This window comes from Halyomorpha halys, unplaced genomic scaffold (genome assembly GCF_000696795.3).
Source record: "Halyomorpha halys isolate HHAL.00 unplaced genomic scaffold, Hhal_1.1 Scaffold1927.1, whole genome shotgun sequence".
In the NCBI taxonomy this organism is placed as follows: domain Eukaryota; kingdom Metazoa; phylum Arthropoda; class Insecta; order Hemiptera; family Pentatomidae; genus Halyomorpha; species Halyomorpha halys.
This window is the reverse complement of record NW_027109348.1, coordinates 40,236-56,275: the sequence shown is the minus strand read 5'-3', so window position 1 is coordinate 56,275 and position 16,040 is coordinate 40,236. Positions and strand designations below refer to the sequence as shown.

At 30.2% G+C, this 16,040-nt stretch overlaps 1 protein-coding gene across 1 annotated transcript; it reads right to left on the bottom strand.

Annotated features, from left to right (window-relative positions):
* Window positions 1-5,898: 5,898 nt before the first annotated feature.
* LOC106690870 (ER lumen protein-retaining receptor 2) lies at window positions 5,899-14,507 on the bottom strand. Its single transcript, XM_014436456.3, has 5 exons — window positions 14,356-14,507; window positions 10,565-10,751; window positions 10,397-10,475; window positions 9,883-10,129; window positions 5,899-6,268 (listed from the first exon to the last, which is right to left on the bottom strand). Exons 1-5 carry the CDS (start codon window positions 14,444-14,446, stop codon window positions 6,066-6,068), a joined length of 807 nt encoding a protein of 268 aa, XP_014291942.1. The 5' UTR covers window positions 14,447-14,507; the 3' UTR covers window positions 5,899-6,065.
* Between the last annotated feature and the right edge of the window lie 1,533 nt (window positions 14,508-16,040).

Below are 16,040 nucleotides of genomic sequence, written 5' to 3'. Positions count from 1 at the left end.
AAATAAAAAAAACAATTTCCATAATTTCTCCAAAATATTCCGCCAACATCCATTTCTTGTTCCTACTTGACTCTTGAGAGTACCAAAATGTAGGAAATTTACTTTTGTTTAATATAGTATAGGTTGTTTTAAAAAAAATAATACTTGGTTTTTAAGTCCTGGAAAAAAGAAAAACGATTGAATTTTTTGATTAAAATATTCTATAACTAATAATTTATTTTAATATAAAAAGGTTAAATTTAGAAAAAAAAGAATGGTATGTGTACAACAATTAAAAGTTCTAGACTGATCCGATTCAAAGTGATAGATTTATGAACGGTTTTTATCATCTTCTATTATTAGAATTCAAAGGAAAACAGACAGTGTAGTTTGTGATGTTTTTATCTCATTATATACTTTTAAAGAAAAAAAATATAAGTTGATTTTTAATTACTGTGTAGTTTATATTTTTGTTGTAATAATATTTTACTATATACAGATGATTGACCGTATGTGAATTTGAAGTAGATGGTCTGGGTTGCTCTCAAGGACAAAAATAGTTTTCAACTGTTAATTGATCGTCAACGTTTCGACCCACACGACAGGTCTTCATCAGAGCTAATATAAAATGATATAAAGAAAGTAAAGCTATATTAGCTTTAACCTCTTTGCATCTTTTTATTTTAACCCTGATGAAGAATTACATTGTGGGTCGAAACGCCATGAATCAATAAATAGATGAAAACTATTTTTGTTCTTTTTGACTGAACCCTGACCATCTCCTTAAAATATTTTAAATTAATTGTTTATGTTTCTTATATTATTTTGCGTTTTAAATGTACAATATATATTTATATTTCATATATGTTTCTAGAGTTGAGTGATTGAGTTTTACGTATGTTTTAAATTACTTTCATGGGTGCGAAGTTCTCAAGGCCCGTGCTTCTGCTGGAGGGTCTGGGATGAGAACAATTCTGGGAGGGGAACAATCTATATAGCTAAAAAGTTTGTTGAAGTTTATAGGCAAATGAAAAAATCGGTTCGACCGATAAATATACGTAATATCTCGTGCTTTATCATAATTTTACAGTATGACCTAATATTTATATCTCTGTTATTTGTAATTTAAAGGGGAAATAAAATGCTGTAAATTGAGTTTAAGGAATCGAGAAAATTGATTTTTCCCTCAATTATTCAAACTTTCGCTGAAAGAGTGCCGTGAATTTTTTTTTTTTTTTGAAAAATAAAAAACAGTTAAGCACTACTATTGTTAAAGTGAATACTTCACTCAAGTATTTATTGTTAAATTTTAATTATAATTTTATAAAAAAATTATTTAATATAAAATAATTATAATGTAGTAGGTAGTTTAGTTTTCTTAATAGCTTAACCTATATATCAATACAATTGACAAAAAGTATTGGGAGGGTGAGGGGACGCTAAATTATTTTGTCCCGTGCCTGGACTCAGCTGGCGCCGACCTTAGTAATTATTTCTTATTTTTAGAACTGACGGATATTGTAATTCTGGAGCGAGAGTTATATTAAATGCAAGTCGAAAGTTGTACCTTAAGCAATGATCATTTATAATAATCGATATCATACATAATTTTACAGAACAATATTTTGTTTCTGCTTTAGTCCCGAAATTGGCATTGAAATCTTTGAAGCTTGGCTTTAATTTCACTTACTTATGTATGGAGTGTACAATAAGAGGAAGTTTTGAGGTGCCCTGAGTTCAAATAACCAAGCCCCACAAAATGGTCTGTGTGTCTGTATGGATGTGAACAGCCTAGCTCAGCAACGAAAAATTGTACGAAACTGAAATAACTTATTTGAGGCAGCTGTATGCCTAGGATGTTGCAACAACTTGATCGTTAAAATCGACAAACCGGCAGTGCCACTTTATATATTTGATTTAAAACATTTTTTCGATTTTCTCAATAATATCTTAAACGATTCTAATATCAGTGTAAAGCTATATGGATGTCGTCTTTAATATCAGCCAGGTCTTATTCTCATGTAATAGTTTTAAAATGCCGAATTTTAAATAATCTTCCTCTAAAGTACCTTTAATTTTTTTTTATTCTAAATTATTAACCATTTGGTATTGGTAACAGTAATAAAAATATGAACTTTTTAATTAAATAAAGCAAAAAAGTGACAGCAGTTTAGAGACAGAAACTTCGGCGACTGCCGAGTGTGTCCTATTTCGCCCGATTCCAATCATACGTACTCGGCTTTGTTATATGTTGTTAAACTGTTATATTCTTGGCAATAACAAAGTTGATATTCGTTCTTCGCATCAAGAGAAACCCTATACTACGAATATTTATAGCAACAGAAAAACTAAATTTTTTCTTTGAAATTTTCACATTCCAGAATGATAAGTGAAAGTTATGTGATTTCTAAATGTTTCACAACAGATTTCTAAATGTTACCATGAATGTTATTTTGCAAAATTTTACTGATTGTAAGTTTTTAACATTCGTTTTCTTTTCCATTAATTATCTCTAATATTTATAATAATCAAATATTTGATTATTAATAAAAAAAACATGCGAATAAAAAGTATTTGACGAAAACTATATTAACATTATTTGTTTAGTTTTTTCTGAGCAACCAAGTAAGAAGGAACTCATTAACTGGTATTGTTAAAGAAGCCATAATTGATTACTTATCGCAAATACCAGGACGACAACCTATCTTACAATGCCTTACTGGCAAAACAAGATCTTATAACTTACCAACATATGTACATACCTTTTCACTTGTATATATTATAATTTTTTTATTCTTATTTTTTTAGGAGGTCAGAAAAAAAATGCCAGGAATGTTTTCCAACACTGTTTCCCTCATTATTTTCTTCTTAAATTTACTGTATTACATAATATTTTGGTGAAAACTAATTAAAATAATAAATTATTTTGAACTGTTCTTGAACAAATATAAAGTTGTAATGGAATTGAAAGTTTTTTATCATTATTGACAGACATTCACGCTTCGTATATAATAAAATTAGATTTAAAATTTTAGGACTCAGTTAATTAAAAGAAAAATCAAAGATATAAAATAGCGCGAACATTAAAGATTAAATGAATGAATTATGTAGTTAATTGTGGATTTTTTATATATCAAAAGTTATATATATTTAACATTGACATGAATTTACCATATTAAATATATATATAAATAATGTATAGTGGAAATTATTTTGAAGAAATTTTTTTGGGAATAGATTTTAGAATAGAATTCCTCTTGATATAGGCAGTCTTCCCTAGCGCGGTATTCAGCCGCGATTAGTTACTTACTTACAATTAAAAAAATGGAATAATAACGTTCCTCCATTCATTTAATTTTTTGAAACGTGTAGTTTCTTAAAAATTTTTGTTATTTATTCATTTTTCGCTTTCTCTTCGTAATTTCTTATTTAGCGAAGCAGATTCTCATGAGTACTAAAGATAATGTTATTGTACAAAATCAAAGACTAGCAAGATTTTCTTAAGGTTCGTTTTCTGTTTTTATTTATTTATTTTAGGAGTATTGGTTTAGAACTGAGATGCTTTAACAATAGTTTTCAACATTTTGGTACTCCTGGTGCCATTGGATTACTGAAAAATGGGTTAGATTACAGTTACATTGAATTTTATTTTAAATTTATATAGTGATGTGTACTACAGAATGTATGCAATAAAAGTAAATGAGAAGTAAAGAAATAAATCATAATGATACTTGTTGTTTGTGAGAAAACTACCTGTTGGTAGCAGCTCATTACTTGGAATTGAAAAAAAGATTTATACCTTGAGTTAGAAATCATTTCTCAGTGTTAGGGAAAAAATAATTTCAGTTACTTACCATTTACTGTAATTTTAAATTGATGAAATCGAAAGATAATAGCAAGTAATTTGATGCTTTAATAGGTTGTTAATTCAAATACTTCATAACTGTAAATGTAATAGTATATATAAATGATTAACCATCAGAGAATATGAAGGAAATGGTCAGTTTAGTTTAAATAGTCAAGAACTATTCTTTGTAACTGTAATTACTTATTACTTAACTCTCGTCAAAGGCAAAAGATTGAAACATCAATATGTTTTCAGAAGTGAACTTAGGAGTTTTTAATTTATATTTGGAAGGATGAAAACCAAAATAAACTCTATCAATTGCTTTTTATATGATGTGCAATTGAAAATTTTTCTGATACTTATATTGTTACTGAAAATGATTCGAATCAAAGAGGTGTTTGATTAATGTAATTTTAATATTTTGGAGTTTAACTGCACTTACCCATATTTTACATTCCTTGACTATTTGTTAAATAAAATGCCCTTATGAATTAAGGTATGTCTTTTTGATGATGCATCTCTTAAAATATTATTTATTTATATGTATATATAGTTGACCATAAAAATTTAAATATAAGAAGATGGTCAGAGTTGTGGTAAAAAAAAGAACAAATAGTTTAATTTTTTAATGCCTGACGTTTCGCCCCACTTTGCAGGGCTGTTCAACCTTTTGCTTTGAACAGCCCTGATGAAGCCCTGCAAAGTGGGGCGAAACCTCAGACATTAAAATAGTTTTAAACTATTTGTTCTTTTTTTTACCACAACCCTGACCATCTTTTTATATTTATTATTTATTTATAAACAAACATAGAAAACTTGCATATTAATAATATTAAGTGACATTTTTAATAAATAAAACGTGTTTATACCAAAATTATAAATTGTTATGTTACTTTTTATAAAGTTAAAATTACCTTATTCTAACTATTCAATAGGAGTTAGCTTCCTTTTCACCTATTCTTCCATGCAGTGACCAGGTATAATAATTCATCATTGTCCTACTACTAGAGGATGTAAGCATCTGCAGTCTGACTAATAATGGAGAAATATTCTAGATCCTAAATTGTAAGTATTGCAAGCACCATGAAGAATGCTCTGTCCAAATCTGGACTGATTTGGTCCTTTTTTTTAAATCAGTTTAAAACTGTATTTTTAACTTTATCAGATTAGATTGTTATTATTGTGCAGTGAAAGATAAATTTATAATTGCAGATTTTACAACCTTATTATTTGTATCTTGGTTCCATACTTGGTTCTTTTTATTCAGTCGGAGGGACCACTACAAAATAAAAATCTAACTTATGCTGCTGTAGTTACAAGGTTGTTAAAGGCAATGCCTCAACTCCCTCAGCTATAGACGGCCCAAATTGGTTAACTGACTTTGATTTGCACTCACTAAAAGGCTTAAAGTTTTGTGACCTTGTATTTTCACACCTCTTTAATTGTAAGATTGCCCTAATTTGACTTGGGATGTGTAATGTAGGGAGACTGTTGATTTCAATGTTAGGTTGGGAAATTATTTTGTATGACACTTCTTTGGATTTACCGACCATTAACGATTCTCAAGTCACCAATTGGTAACTGAGTTATTTTATTTTACTACTTCTTTTTGTTGATAGTGCAATAGTTTCTTTTTATTTCAATTGATAGGAATCCTTTGCTAAGTACAAATTTATTCTTAAATAAACATATTTTTATGGAAGAATTAATTGGTGATTTTTAACAAACACATATATTCATTTCAATAACTTCCGAAGGAAGATTTTAAACATGATTATTGTTAACATTTTCTATTTTTTAAAAAGTATTTTATATTATTATTCTTAACGAATATTAAATTGTTTTATTACATATTGCTTTTACAGGATTTTATTTGAAATATTTTTAAAAATAATGCCTAAGGAAATTTTTCCTTACAAAAGTAAATAGTTTTCTTAGGTAGAAGTGCAGACATATCTATACAATTTAAAATTTCATAATTAACTATTCCTCAAAGTTAGAGCTTTGTGTGTTAGCTAAAATGCTTATAATATTTAACTTAAAAAAAATTAATTTCCTAAAGGTTTCAATAATAAAATAGTAATAAAATTTTAATTTAAACCAATCTTTATAAAAATCACAGCCAATAACTTACAATATGTAAGTATTCTATTATTTACAACTGTTGTGAAAATTACAACAAAATTATACATACTTTTCAGTATTTAGCATATGATTATATATATACTTTTCCGCTCTCTTAATATCTTTCTTCACTGGATGTTGATTGTGTATCTGTATTGAAGCTTTTGTTTAAAGAAGAAAATGAACTATCTCTTCCAAGAATATATATAGAGCTTGACGCAGTTGCAGATCTTTTTAAAAGTGGTGTCTCTAATAAAGAATGCTGTGTGATGAACCGAGGTGGAACATTTCGAAATACAGGAAGTTCTTCTTTTTTACCTGTTAAGAAAACATTCCTAAATTATTATTATTATTTGAAATGAAATGAAAAAATAATTTTATACTGGTAGTTATGTCCCCTAAGAATAAATGTTTATTTGTTTATTGGCGCGACAGGCCGTTGAGGTCCAAGGGCTCGCGCGATATACTTAAGAAATACATCACGCGTTTCTTGACGTAGTTGTCATAGGGTAGGTCCGTCACTCCCATGCCTATTTTTGTGAGTGCCACCCATTGGCTGACAGGCCTCACAAATACCCAGGGGGAGATTGTGAGTGAGTATTGTATAGTTATAAGCTTGAAAAAATCCTGGATAGGGCCGGGGACTCAAACTCGCAATCTATGGGATGGCAGACAGGCGCCTTGGAAACCCATAGATAAATCTTATGAAACAATTCATGAGTCTCTTCAGTCTCAACTCTGACCTGCAAATAGCCCTCCATAGACCAAGGAATCGTAGTCAAAGTGGGGGAAGACGAGAGAAGATACTGGAGGAGTTGACGAGTATTCTGAGGAATGGAATTATGAAATCTTAGAAATTGTTTAAGTACAGTTATGGATTTTCGTGTGATTTGGGAAATATGATTATTCCAGGAGAGCTGTTGGTCGAAGGCGACTCCAAGGTTTTTTATTGTAGGATAGAAGTGAATTGGTTGGTTGCTAAGGAAGGATAGGGGATAATAAGGGAGGGAATGAAGGAGGCACAACCAATAAGAATGGCCATGGTTTTTTCAGTATCAAATCATTGTTTAATGCCTATGTTTTATACTATCAATATCTTCTTGTATCTTTGGGATGGTAGGATAGATAAATTAAGATCATCTGCATATAGGTGAAATTTGAAGATCACCTGCATATAGGTGGTATTATGTGTGGTGAATGGAATCAGGAAGATTGTTAATATAAATGGAAAAAAGAGTTGATGAAAGTGAGGACCCTTCAGAGGAAGGAAATTTGTTCAGAATGACTGTTTGGGAACGATGAGACTGGAAGGAGAGGAACCACTTCAGGACACTATTTGACAAGGAAAGATTATGAAATTTACTAAGGAAGATCTTATGGTTAACAGAGTCAATGATTTCGAAAAATCAAAAAGAACTCAAATTGATATATGATGATTGTCTATAGTGGATTGGAGATCTTGGAATATTTTCAATAAAGTGGATTGTGTGGAATGTTGAGAGCGAAAATCAGATTGGAAAGGATTAAGGAGAGCTTTTTGTTCGAGAAAATTATTGAGTTGGGAGTGGACTAATCTTTCTAGTGGCTTGGCTAAATTGGATAAAATGGATATTGGCTGAAAATCTGAAACTGAAGAAGAAGGTACTTTGTTCAATGGTTGGATTAGGACTTTCTTCCAGGCTTTGAAAAAATAAAATTTTTAAGGGAGAAGTTATAAATGTGCAGAATGGCAGGAAGAATATTGGGGAGGCAAAGTTTGAGAAATATGGTCTGGGCCTTAATTGTTAGTTCTGGACTTAAGGACTGCTGAGATTAAATTATCTGGGGAAACATTTAGGAAATACAAGTTATTGGGATCAAATGGAATTTCAGGGATGTGAAAAGAGGAAAGGTCGCATACAGTTGTTGAAGGAGGAGGAGAAGTAAAGAAGGAGTTAAGATCATCCAGAGTAACAGGGTAATATGGACAGGATTTGGAGCTTACAACAGAGAGGTTCTTAAGGACTTTCCATTTGGATTTAGGATCAGGTGCTTGGGATAGAATGTTGTGAAAGTATTGCTTCTTAGTGTGGCATAAGGAGGTTTGGGTATTGTTTTCGAAGGGACTTAAAGGTGGAATAGTGCTCTGAAGTTCTTGTGCGTCTGAAGTGACTTCTGGCCACATCTGGTCTTCTCATTAATTCTCTTATTTATGAGTTGATCCAGGGAGCCGGAGAGCGTTTGAAGGTTCAGGTTTTAAGAGGGAGAAAATTAGGTCCATTAGGTATGATTGATCAGGAGAGTCTGTGAAAAGGTTGGTGTTGAGATCGCCTGCAATTATTACATTTTGGAAGAAAGGAATCTATGAAAGGAAGGAGGCTTCAAATATATCATCATAACGGAAAACAAGTTCAACAAGAATTTGATGAGTTAGAAAGTTGTTACATTGAAAATTAAGATTAGTTATGCTATAGACTTCCAGTAACTTATAACCCAGGTAAGGAATACTTTACTAAGTGAGTCAATTCGGTGAAGCACACTAAATTTTTTTCATTGGCTGATAAAACATACTTAAGAAGTAAATTATGTTTTCATTTTAGGAATAATCATTACTACTTTACTCTACAATCTCCTACACAAAATCCTTCAATTTTCAGTTTACCCCACTTTGATTAGGGGTGTTTGTGTACAGTACACTCTCGGATGAACTCAAAGCTAGACTTAAACATCTTATGAACTGCTCAATACAATTTTTTGGAGATTACCACAGATACCCATAAAACTCAATTAGGCTGAAGTGGCTATGTCCTTCCTATCATTGTTAGTATTTCCTAGCATCCTTCATATACCAGGTGAGTAGAACTCAACACCCCTCCTATAACCTACAGGATCTACAATTTATAACCTCTGTGTAGGCAAATTACAACCTGACTTTTAACCTCCATGCCACTGAAATTCTGAGAAGTCTTTCCTAACCTGAGGTGCCTCTCTCTGAAACTCTATCCCATCCATCATACACCACCATCCACCATGCACTAATATTTCACTCATTCTAATCCCCCATTTTCAACCACTTTTTCCTTCCCTAATCTTAATAATAATAAAATTATGTGTATCTTAAATATTTGAAGTAGTTGTTTTTTTTCAATTAAATTCTTATCATTCATGTAAATATATTATAATTTCCACTTATTTTAGTTTATTCTAAACATGGCCATTCTGCTCTAGCCAACATAATTTTTTTCCATGATTTATTCTACAGGGACATTCCTGAACAATAAATCTATTTTTCATTCTATTTCATTACGCTGGTATTGCTTGGCTCAATTTGTTAAAATTGGTACATATATTTATTTTTTCATCAAATGGTCAAAATGATTTTAATAAAAGATTGTATTATTTTTTTTGGAGTGCAATTGGGGAAAAGAGTTCCTGTATTGTACAAATATTGGTGCAGAGCAATGGCTGTCACTTAGGATAAGATGTAGCAGTTAGTATTATGTTTATTAAAAATTTTAACACAACGGACAATGAATTCTATTAATTTTGCTTTTAAATAAGCCTATTTTTGTCGTATTTACTCTGAAAATTATTTAATTTTACCCTGTATTGGAAGTCATCCGAGATTTATTTTTTATGCGTTTCGTAACCACTTGATTAGGGTGTAGGGCTGTATTCTAGACAGAATAATTCCATAAAGTGGGGGGGGGGGAAGGAGGGTGAATTTCATCTTTATTTATTATTTAATAAGACGAGACTTTAATAAATGCCAGCAGAATTTTGCCCCTCAGCCTATATTCTCACTTTTTATAGTATCTCAAAATTTAAATTTTTGGAAAAAAATAATAGTTAAAAAGTAAAATACTAACAAATAGTTATTACTGCTTTATACATCAAATTCAGCTTATGGATTACTAAATGAAAAATAAATTGTAACATAGTTAAAGAAATACCTTTTGGAAATAACAAAAAGATGGCATATGAAGTTGTTTGTAAGATTCCAGGATAAAACACTAATGCTTCTAAGTTACCATCCTGAAGGTATGAAATGACCCAATAGATGATATAAAAGGTACGATACAGCGTCATCAATGCAATATAGCATATAATAGTTTCATCTTTTTGCTGCTTTACAATATAAAAGTATACTTGTGGTATGATTGAGAGTGATTCTACAAAATGGCTAAATAGCCTAGATATCTGTAAATTACAAATTAACTAATAAAATATCATATCTTCAGTAGTTATATTTTAAATAAATATTGAGAAGAATTTTGCCTAATGTTCACCACTTTTTTTTGTTTTATAAGTTGTAAATAACAGTAAAGTTAACTTGCCTTTATCTTTTTGGAAACAATTTTTTATTTTCTAGAAATTAATAAGTTATTTAAATTGCTTTATGTAAGAAGTGGTGCAATATAGGCAACATATCCAAACCTTTATGCATTTTAGATGTTTGAAACTCACTTGTTCTGGTGTTGGACTACCATCTTGTATATATAAGCAGAAAGAAAGTGTAATGCTTGTTAGAATAATGGATTCAATCCTATAAATTAACAATAATCACTTCAGATAAATCAAAGAACTAAAATTAACATAAATAATAGTAATGTGACCAGTATGAACAATACTTACCAAAATGAATCGCATCTCTTCTCATACGTTTTTCTGTATTTAATGAAAATTATATATGTAAGATAAAGTGAGAGACAAATAAAAATGAAGTTTTTTATTGAAAGGTAAATTGAAAAGAAGTAAACAAAGTCCCAATATCGTGTTAAGATAGCTGCTGTTAGCAACACTTGCATCTTTCCAGAGATTCCTGAAAAAGAAAAAAAAAATTTAGATTTTTAAAAATAAAAAAAAAAAATAAATGACTTAAAAGATTTTAAAAAAGTGACTTGAAAAGGTTAATGAGTTTTATCGAAGTTCTTAAAATTTTTAAGATACTATCTTAAATTAACAATCTTATTTTTTATGATTTTGTTGATAGGTTTCAGATAACTTTGTTATGAAATGGTGAATTCAAACTTCCTTTTGATGATTTTATTAGTAAATTCCCTAAATGATATACCTATATTAGTAGTTCAGAACCTTTTTTCAATTACATATGCAATGCATTGCCCTTGCATTAACTATTGTCAATAAATAATAAATTAATGAAATGGAATAATTATTTTTTGTATTTTTCCTCCAGTAATTAAAGCCGACCTTGTGTATTCTGATATCTGTTTTGAAAAAATTGAAAATATCATTGAAATTCATGTTTATTACTGTTAGAATGTTGTTATTTGTTTATTTATTCTAATTATCCTGATGACGGGGGAGAGGGGGAGGGAGAGGGAGAAGCACAAGACATTGATATGAATTATTGAAAGAAATGAAAAGAAAGGAGTGATTTCAGAAAACATCTGATTTAATATTGCATTTAGAAATTATTTATATCTTTTAATCTTGATTTTTTTTTATCCTATATTTGTTCAGGAAGATTATTTTTATTTTTATTTGCAGTACAAGAATCCATCAAGAAGCATGCACTTGACTAGGGTTTAGACCAGATATGGAGCTAGATGAACTGTGCACTACTAAGAGGTAAAGGATTATTACTGTATTTGTAATATATATGTATACATATAAGATGAGACATGTGTACCTTGATTTGGGCCATCCCTTTTCGAAAGATGGATGCAAGGAAGATGTTAAAATATGTTTGACATCTAGTCATAGGTTTATATTTAAAAAAATAAATTCATCATGGTGTGCTGGAAAGTATGAATTATTTATTGCAATAAGAGCAATTACAATTCAAATTTCTCCTTAGTACAAAAGTAGAAGTAGGTCAGTCCTTGATTTATAATTCATTAGGAGAAATAATGAATGCCATTTGTTTGTGTTCAAATTTCGTTTCAAGAGAGTGGTGAGGGTAATCCCTGAGGTGCGTAAGGAGGCAACTTAATAAAGCATTTTATGATATGTGGAAACCATGCACTGACCACGGTTCAATATTCCAAATAAATGGTCACAATTATTGACCCAGAAACTATAACTTTCAGCAGAAAATATATGTCTGATGTCTAATTGGACAATAAAGAATTCAATTTTAAGGGAGAAATATCAATGGAATATATGTATTTCACAATATAGGAGACTCAGTGAATTCCATCTCTTTTCACAGCTCCAAAGAGTAAATGAAAATGGTTGTGAGTCATTCATACTTTCTTCAAATGACTCTCTGGCGGTCATAATGGTTTCATAGAAGATCATCTATTAGTATAGATATTGCAAGCATATAACTTCATCTCGTAAAATATTAACCTGAGAGAGGTGTAGCTTTGAGCATTCTGCTCATATTGGAAAATAAATATTTATGCCTTCCTAGTATTTCATCTGTTTTGTTTATACTTTTGTCTACCTTCTGTCAACCCTTTGATGTTGTTATTGCTGCTTGTTTATATTACTCCCTCTTTTACCTCTCCACCTATAGTCTATTCAGTTTTGCTCTGGTTTCCTTGCAACGGTAAGACTGAGCATTTCTCTCACCAGTTCACTCCTAACATGACATCTTTCTTTTCTCATTTGAGCATTGACCCACCTGGATGCCTCCAGCATTTTTTATTTTAAATCATGAGTCGAGGCAAGAAGATCTTAGATCTTTTACTAAATTTGAATTCTTAAGCCCCTAATGGAATAGCTAGAATTTACAATTTTAATTTCAAATTTCATTTAAAGTAATTGTAAAGATTTTTATCATCATTACATCCAATTGTACAAATCGTCTACCATGAGGCAAATGGGACACCTCTTAGGGGACAAAAAAGTAGGAGATCTCTAAAATACCCAGTGGGTCACAAACCTCAGTTTTTACTAATAATACGCTCTTTGAATAGTAACATTATGAATATTATGAAGATTAATGGATGAGATTACAATTAAAAAAACAACAACAAAGTGGGAAAAATGAAGAAAAAAAGAGATGCTTAAACTGCTTCAATTGTCAAATATGCTGGGTACTCTTTTTTTCATGGTTAAGTAAAACCACAAACTGTTATTAATATTATTATTGCATTGTTATTGCTATTAGTGAAACCACAAAGTGTCCCAAACCATGGTACCATTCTGACCAAATCCACTAAAAAGAAGATAACAGTTGAGATCATATTTAATTATTTAAAGTTTAATAACACCATTGTTGATTAAGCAATTTTTCATTGCTAACCTTGAAAACTCATTATCATTCAATTAATTGAAAAATAAGGTAAGTGTTGGGAACTCTGCCTCTTAAGTTGTTTACAAGAATTAGTTATAAATATATACATATGATCTATTAAGAATAATAAGAATTATATACATAAATATTTATTATACACATAAACAAACAATAAAGTAATTAAACATGAATGTGAATTCTGTTCTCATTTGTTAAAATTAACAAAAAAAAAAGGTGTTTTGAAGAATTTATGTGACATATGTAATTTTCTTTCTGGAACTCATTACTAATTTGTTAAGATTATCTATAATTTGAGTGATTAGCTTGTTTATTTTTTTTTAATTAGTGTTTAATTTGTTCAGCAATACAATTTTAACACATTTTTTCAATTATTTAACTCCTATTCTCCACTAATTAAATTATTAATAACAATATGAAGTTGATAGAACCTTAATAAAATGATTTTAAAAAAATATATAACTAAATTTAATAATAAGCTTTGCACTTCCTTGATACCATTAATATTATAAATTAGAGAAAGTTACTAGGAAAAATTTCGAGTTATTACTTCTATTTTTTAGTTAGGTTTAATATTTAACTCTCCTGTAATAAAGACAAGTTATTAAGATTCCGCAGGATTATTAAAAATTCTTGATAGGGTGGTATTTGAAAGGCTTAAGACTCAGTATGTCGCAAAAAATAATGAGAAAAATCATTGATGTATAATAAACATAAGCAAATATGTATCTTATAAGCTTACTAGGTGAAAGTATTTGTTCATCAAGAATAAATATAGAATCTTTGGAAACTACTCTAACTTATTTTTTGAGGACAGAAAAAAATATGGGGCCCAAAGGCAGTAGTCCTGGATTGACTATTGGATAATCCAAATCTGAGTGTAAACAATGATCTTATAAGTTTCCACTCTTAGACATTTTTTTTCCTTACAAATTCTTTAGTTCCACAGTTTTGAACCGGTACTAATTCTAAATTTTAACTACTTCAAAGCGCTCTTCGATATTACTTTTCCGACTCGTTTGTCTTCAAGAGTACATCTATTTCTTTTTTCAAATTCGAATTTTTCTTGTCACTCGCTACCGACTCGTTGGAGCTGAACACGGACCACGACACTGTCTTCACCTTAGAGGGTAAAAGAGTAACTTAATATCAATCTTCTAACCTCTAAGGCCTTCCCATAAGATAGCCTGTAGTTACTCACCAACGCTAGACTGCCTCTTCTCTATCCTGAAGATGAGGAAGAGGTAGGCGGCCAGGTGGGCCAGATCGCCGAGGAAGGACGGGATGTTCATGGCGGACTGACCTCACACTGTGCGAGCTGGTGGGGCTGTCGTCTGAGGTTTATGGCTTCTTATCAGTCGGCAGAATTCTTATATCTACCTCTGTGATTAGTACTGATAGTATTTAAGTGCTTTGTCTCTGAGCTGATAATAAAACATATCTTAAAAAAAAAGAAATAAGAAATTAAAACTAACTATGCATGAAATTGTCAATAATTTCCATAATGAATACATTGGTAGAAATTATATCTTCCTGTGAAAATTCCTTGTTCTCACAAAATGGAATAATTTCGAGTAATCTCTTTCATATATATGTATAAATAGACAATAGCGATGAATACGAAGAGAAAGAACTGAATTCAATATCTGCTTTAGAAGAACCAAAACCAGGGGAGTGGAATAACCCTACTCTCCTTTTTAGTAAAATAAAGGGAGGAAAAACGAGGAGGTTGGCCACGCTAAACTCTAACTAAACGAATGATCAATGATCCGTCAAAGAAGAGTGGTATTTCTTTTCAATGAATCACTCTAAGGTAGCTTTTTTTTTTTTTTTTTTTTACTTTTACGTAAATATGTACGGAATATACAGTAAGGGGAAGTATTACAATTGTGATTAATTTCGAATACCAGTTTTTGGTGGAAATATACATTTTGAGGTCCCCTTAGTTCAAATAAGTCAAGTCTGGCAAAATGTGTGTCTAGGAACAGCCTAGCTCTACAATACGCACAATACTGAAATTAAATATTTAATTGTATGCCTGGAATGTTGTAGCTACTTTTTGTTTTGTTTAAATCAATCAACCGAAAGTACCACTTCATATAATCGATTTTATACCTTTTTGGATTTTCTCAAAAACGCCTGCACCGATTTTTATTAAAATTGGTAAATTAACTGGTCTGTAATATCAAGTAGGTATTACACTCATTGAATGATTAATTTTTTTAAAAATCTTCCTCTAAAATACCTTTAGTTTTATTTATTTGAAATAATTAACCATCTCAAAATTTTATTAGTAATGAAAAATGGATAAATATAAACTACGACGGGGTTTAATGAACAAATCTAGGAGATAAGAAGGAAAATATTTTTCCCAGGTTGGAAACACTTTTCAGCAGATAGGAATAGTGGCATAGACGTATTAAATACCGTTGAAAAGCCAAATATTATAGAAAAAATAATATGTAACTTATAAATTCGTAGAAGGTAATGGATAGTGACAAAAAACGCATAAATGAAAGGTTTGTTCTCGCACGAATTTGATTGATATGTACAGGATAGTGCATGGGTATTGTATTTTTCTATTTCACTTGACGAATAAATCTTTCTTTTCATGTTACCATAGTAATTAAATAATTAGTTTTTAATTTCACTTAACCTATACATTATCCTTTCAATTGCAGGCTGACTCCATATAATCATTCTTAGAATTTTCAATATTGATTCTAAACCATTTTAGCTTCGAATATTTATTTAAGAGCAGAATATGAATTTTGGAAAACTGTTATATTTTTGTATTTTCTGTATATTTTTCCAAAAAAAAAAAAAAAAAAGGTTAAAATTTTCACAGAAATAATATAATATGTACTTTTCTGGGACGCCCGTAAC

What these genes read in the sequence shown, in the direction of transcription:
- LOC106690870 (XM_014436456.3), bottom strand. Translation starts at nt 14,446, where the DNA reads ATGAACATCCCGTCCTTCCTCGGCGATCTGGCCCACCTGGCCGCCTAC. An exon ending in GAAGAGGCAGTCTAGCGTTG is followed by an intron (nt 10,752 to 14,355) that starts GTGAGTAACTAC and finishes TTTCTTTTTCAG; the next exon opens with GAATCTCTGGAAAGATGCAA. An exon ending in GTAGTCCAACACCAGAACAA is followed by an intron (nt 10,130 to 10,396) that starts GTGAGTTTCAAA and finishes TGTAATTTACAG; the next exon opens with ATATCTAGGCTATTTAGCCA.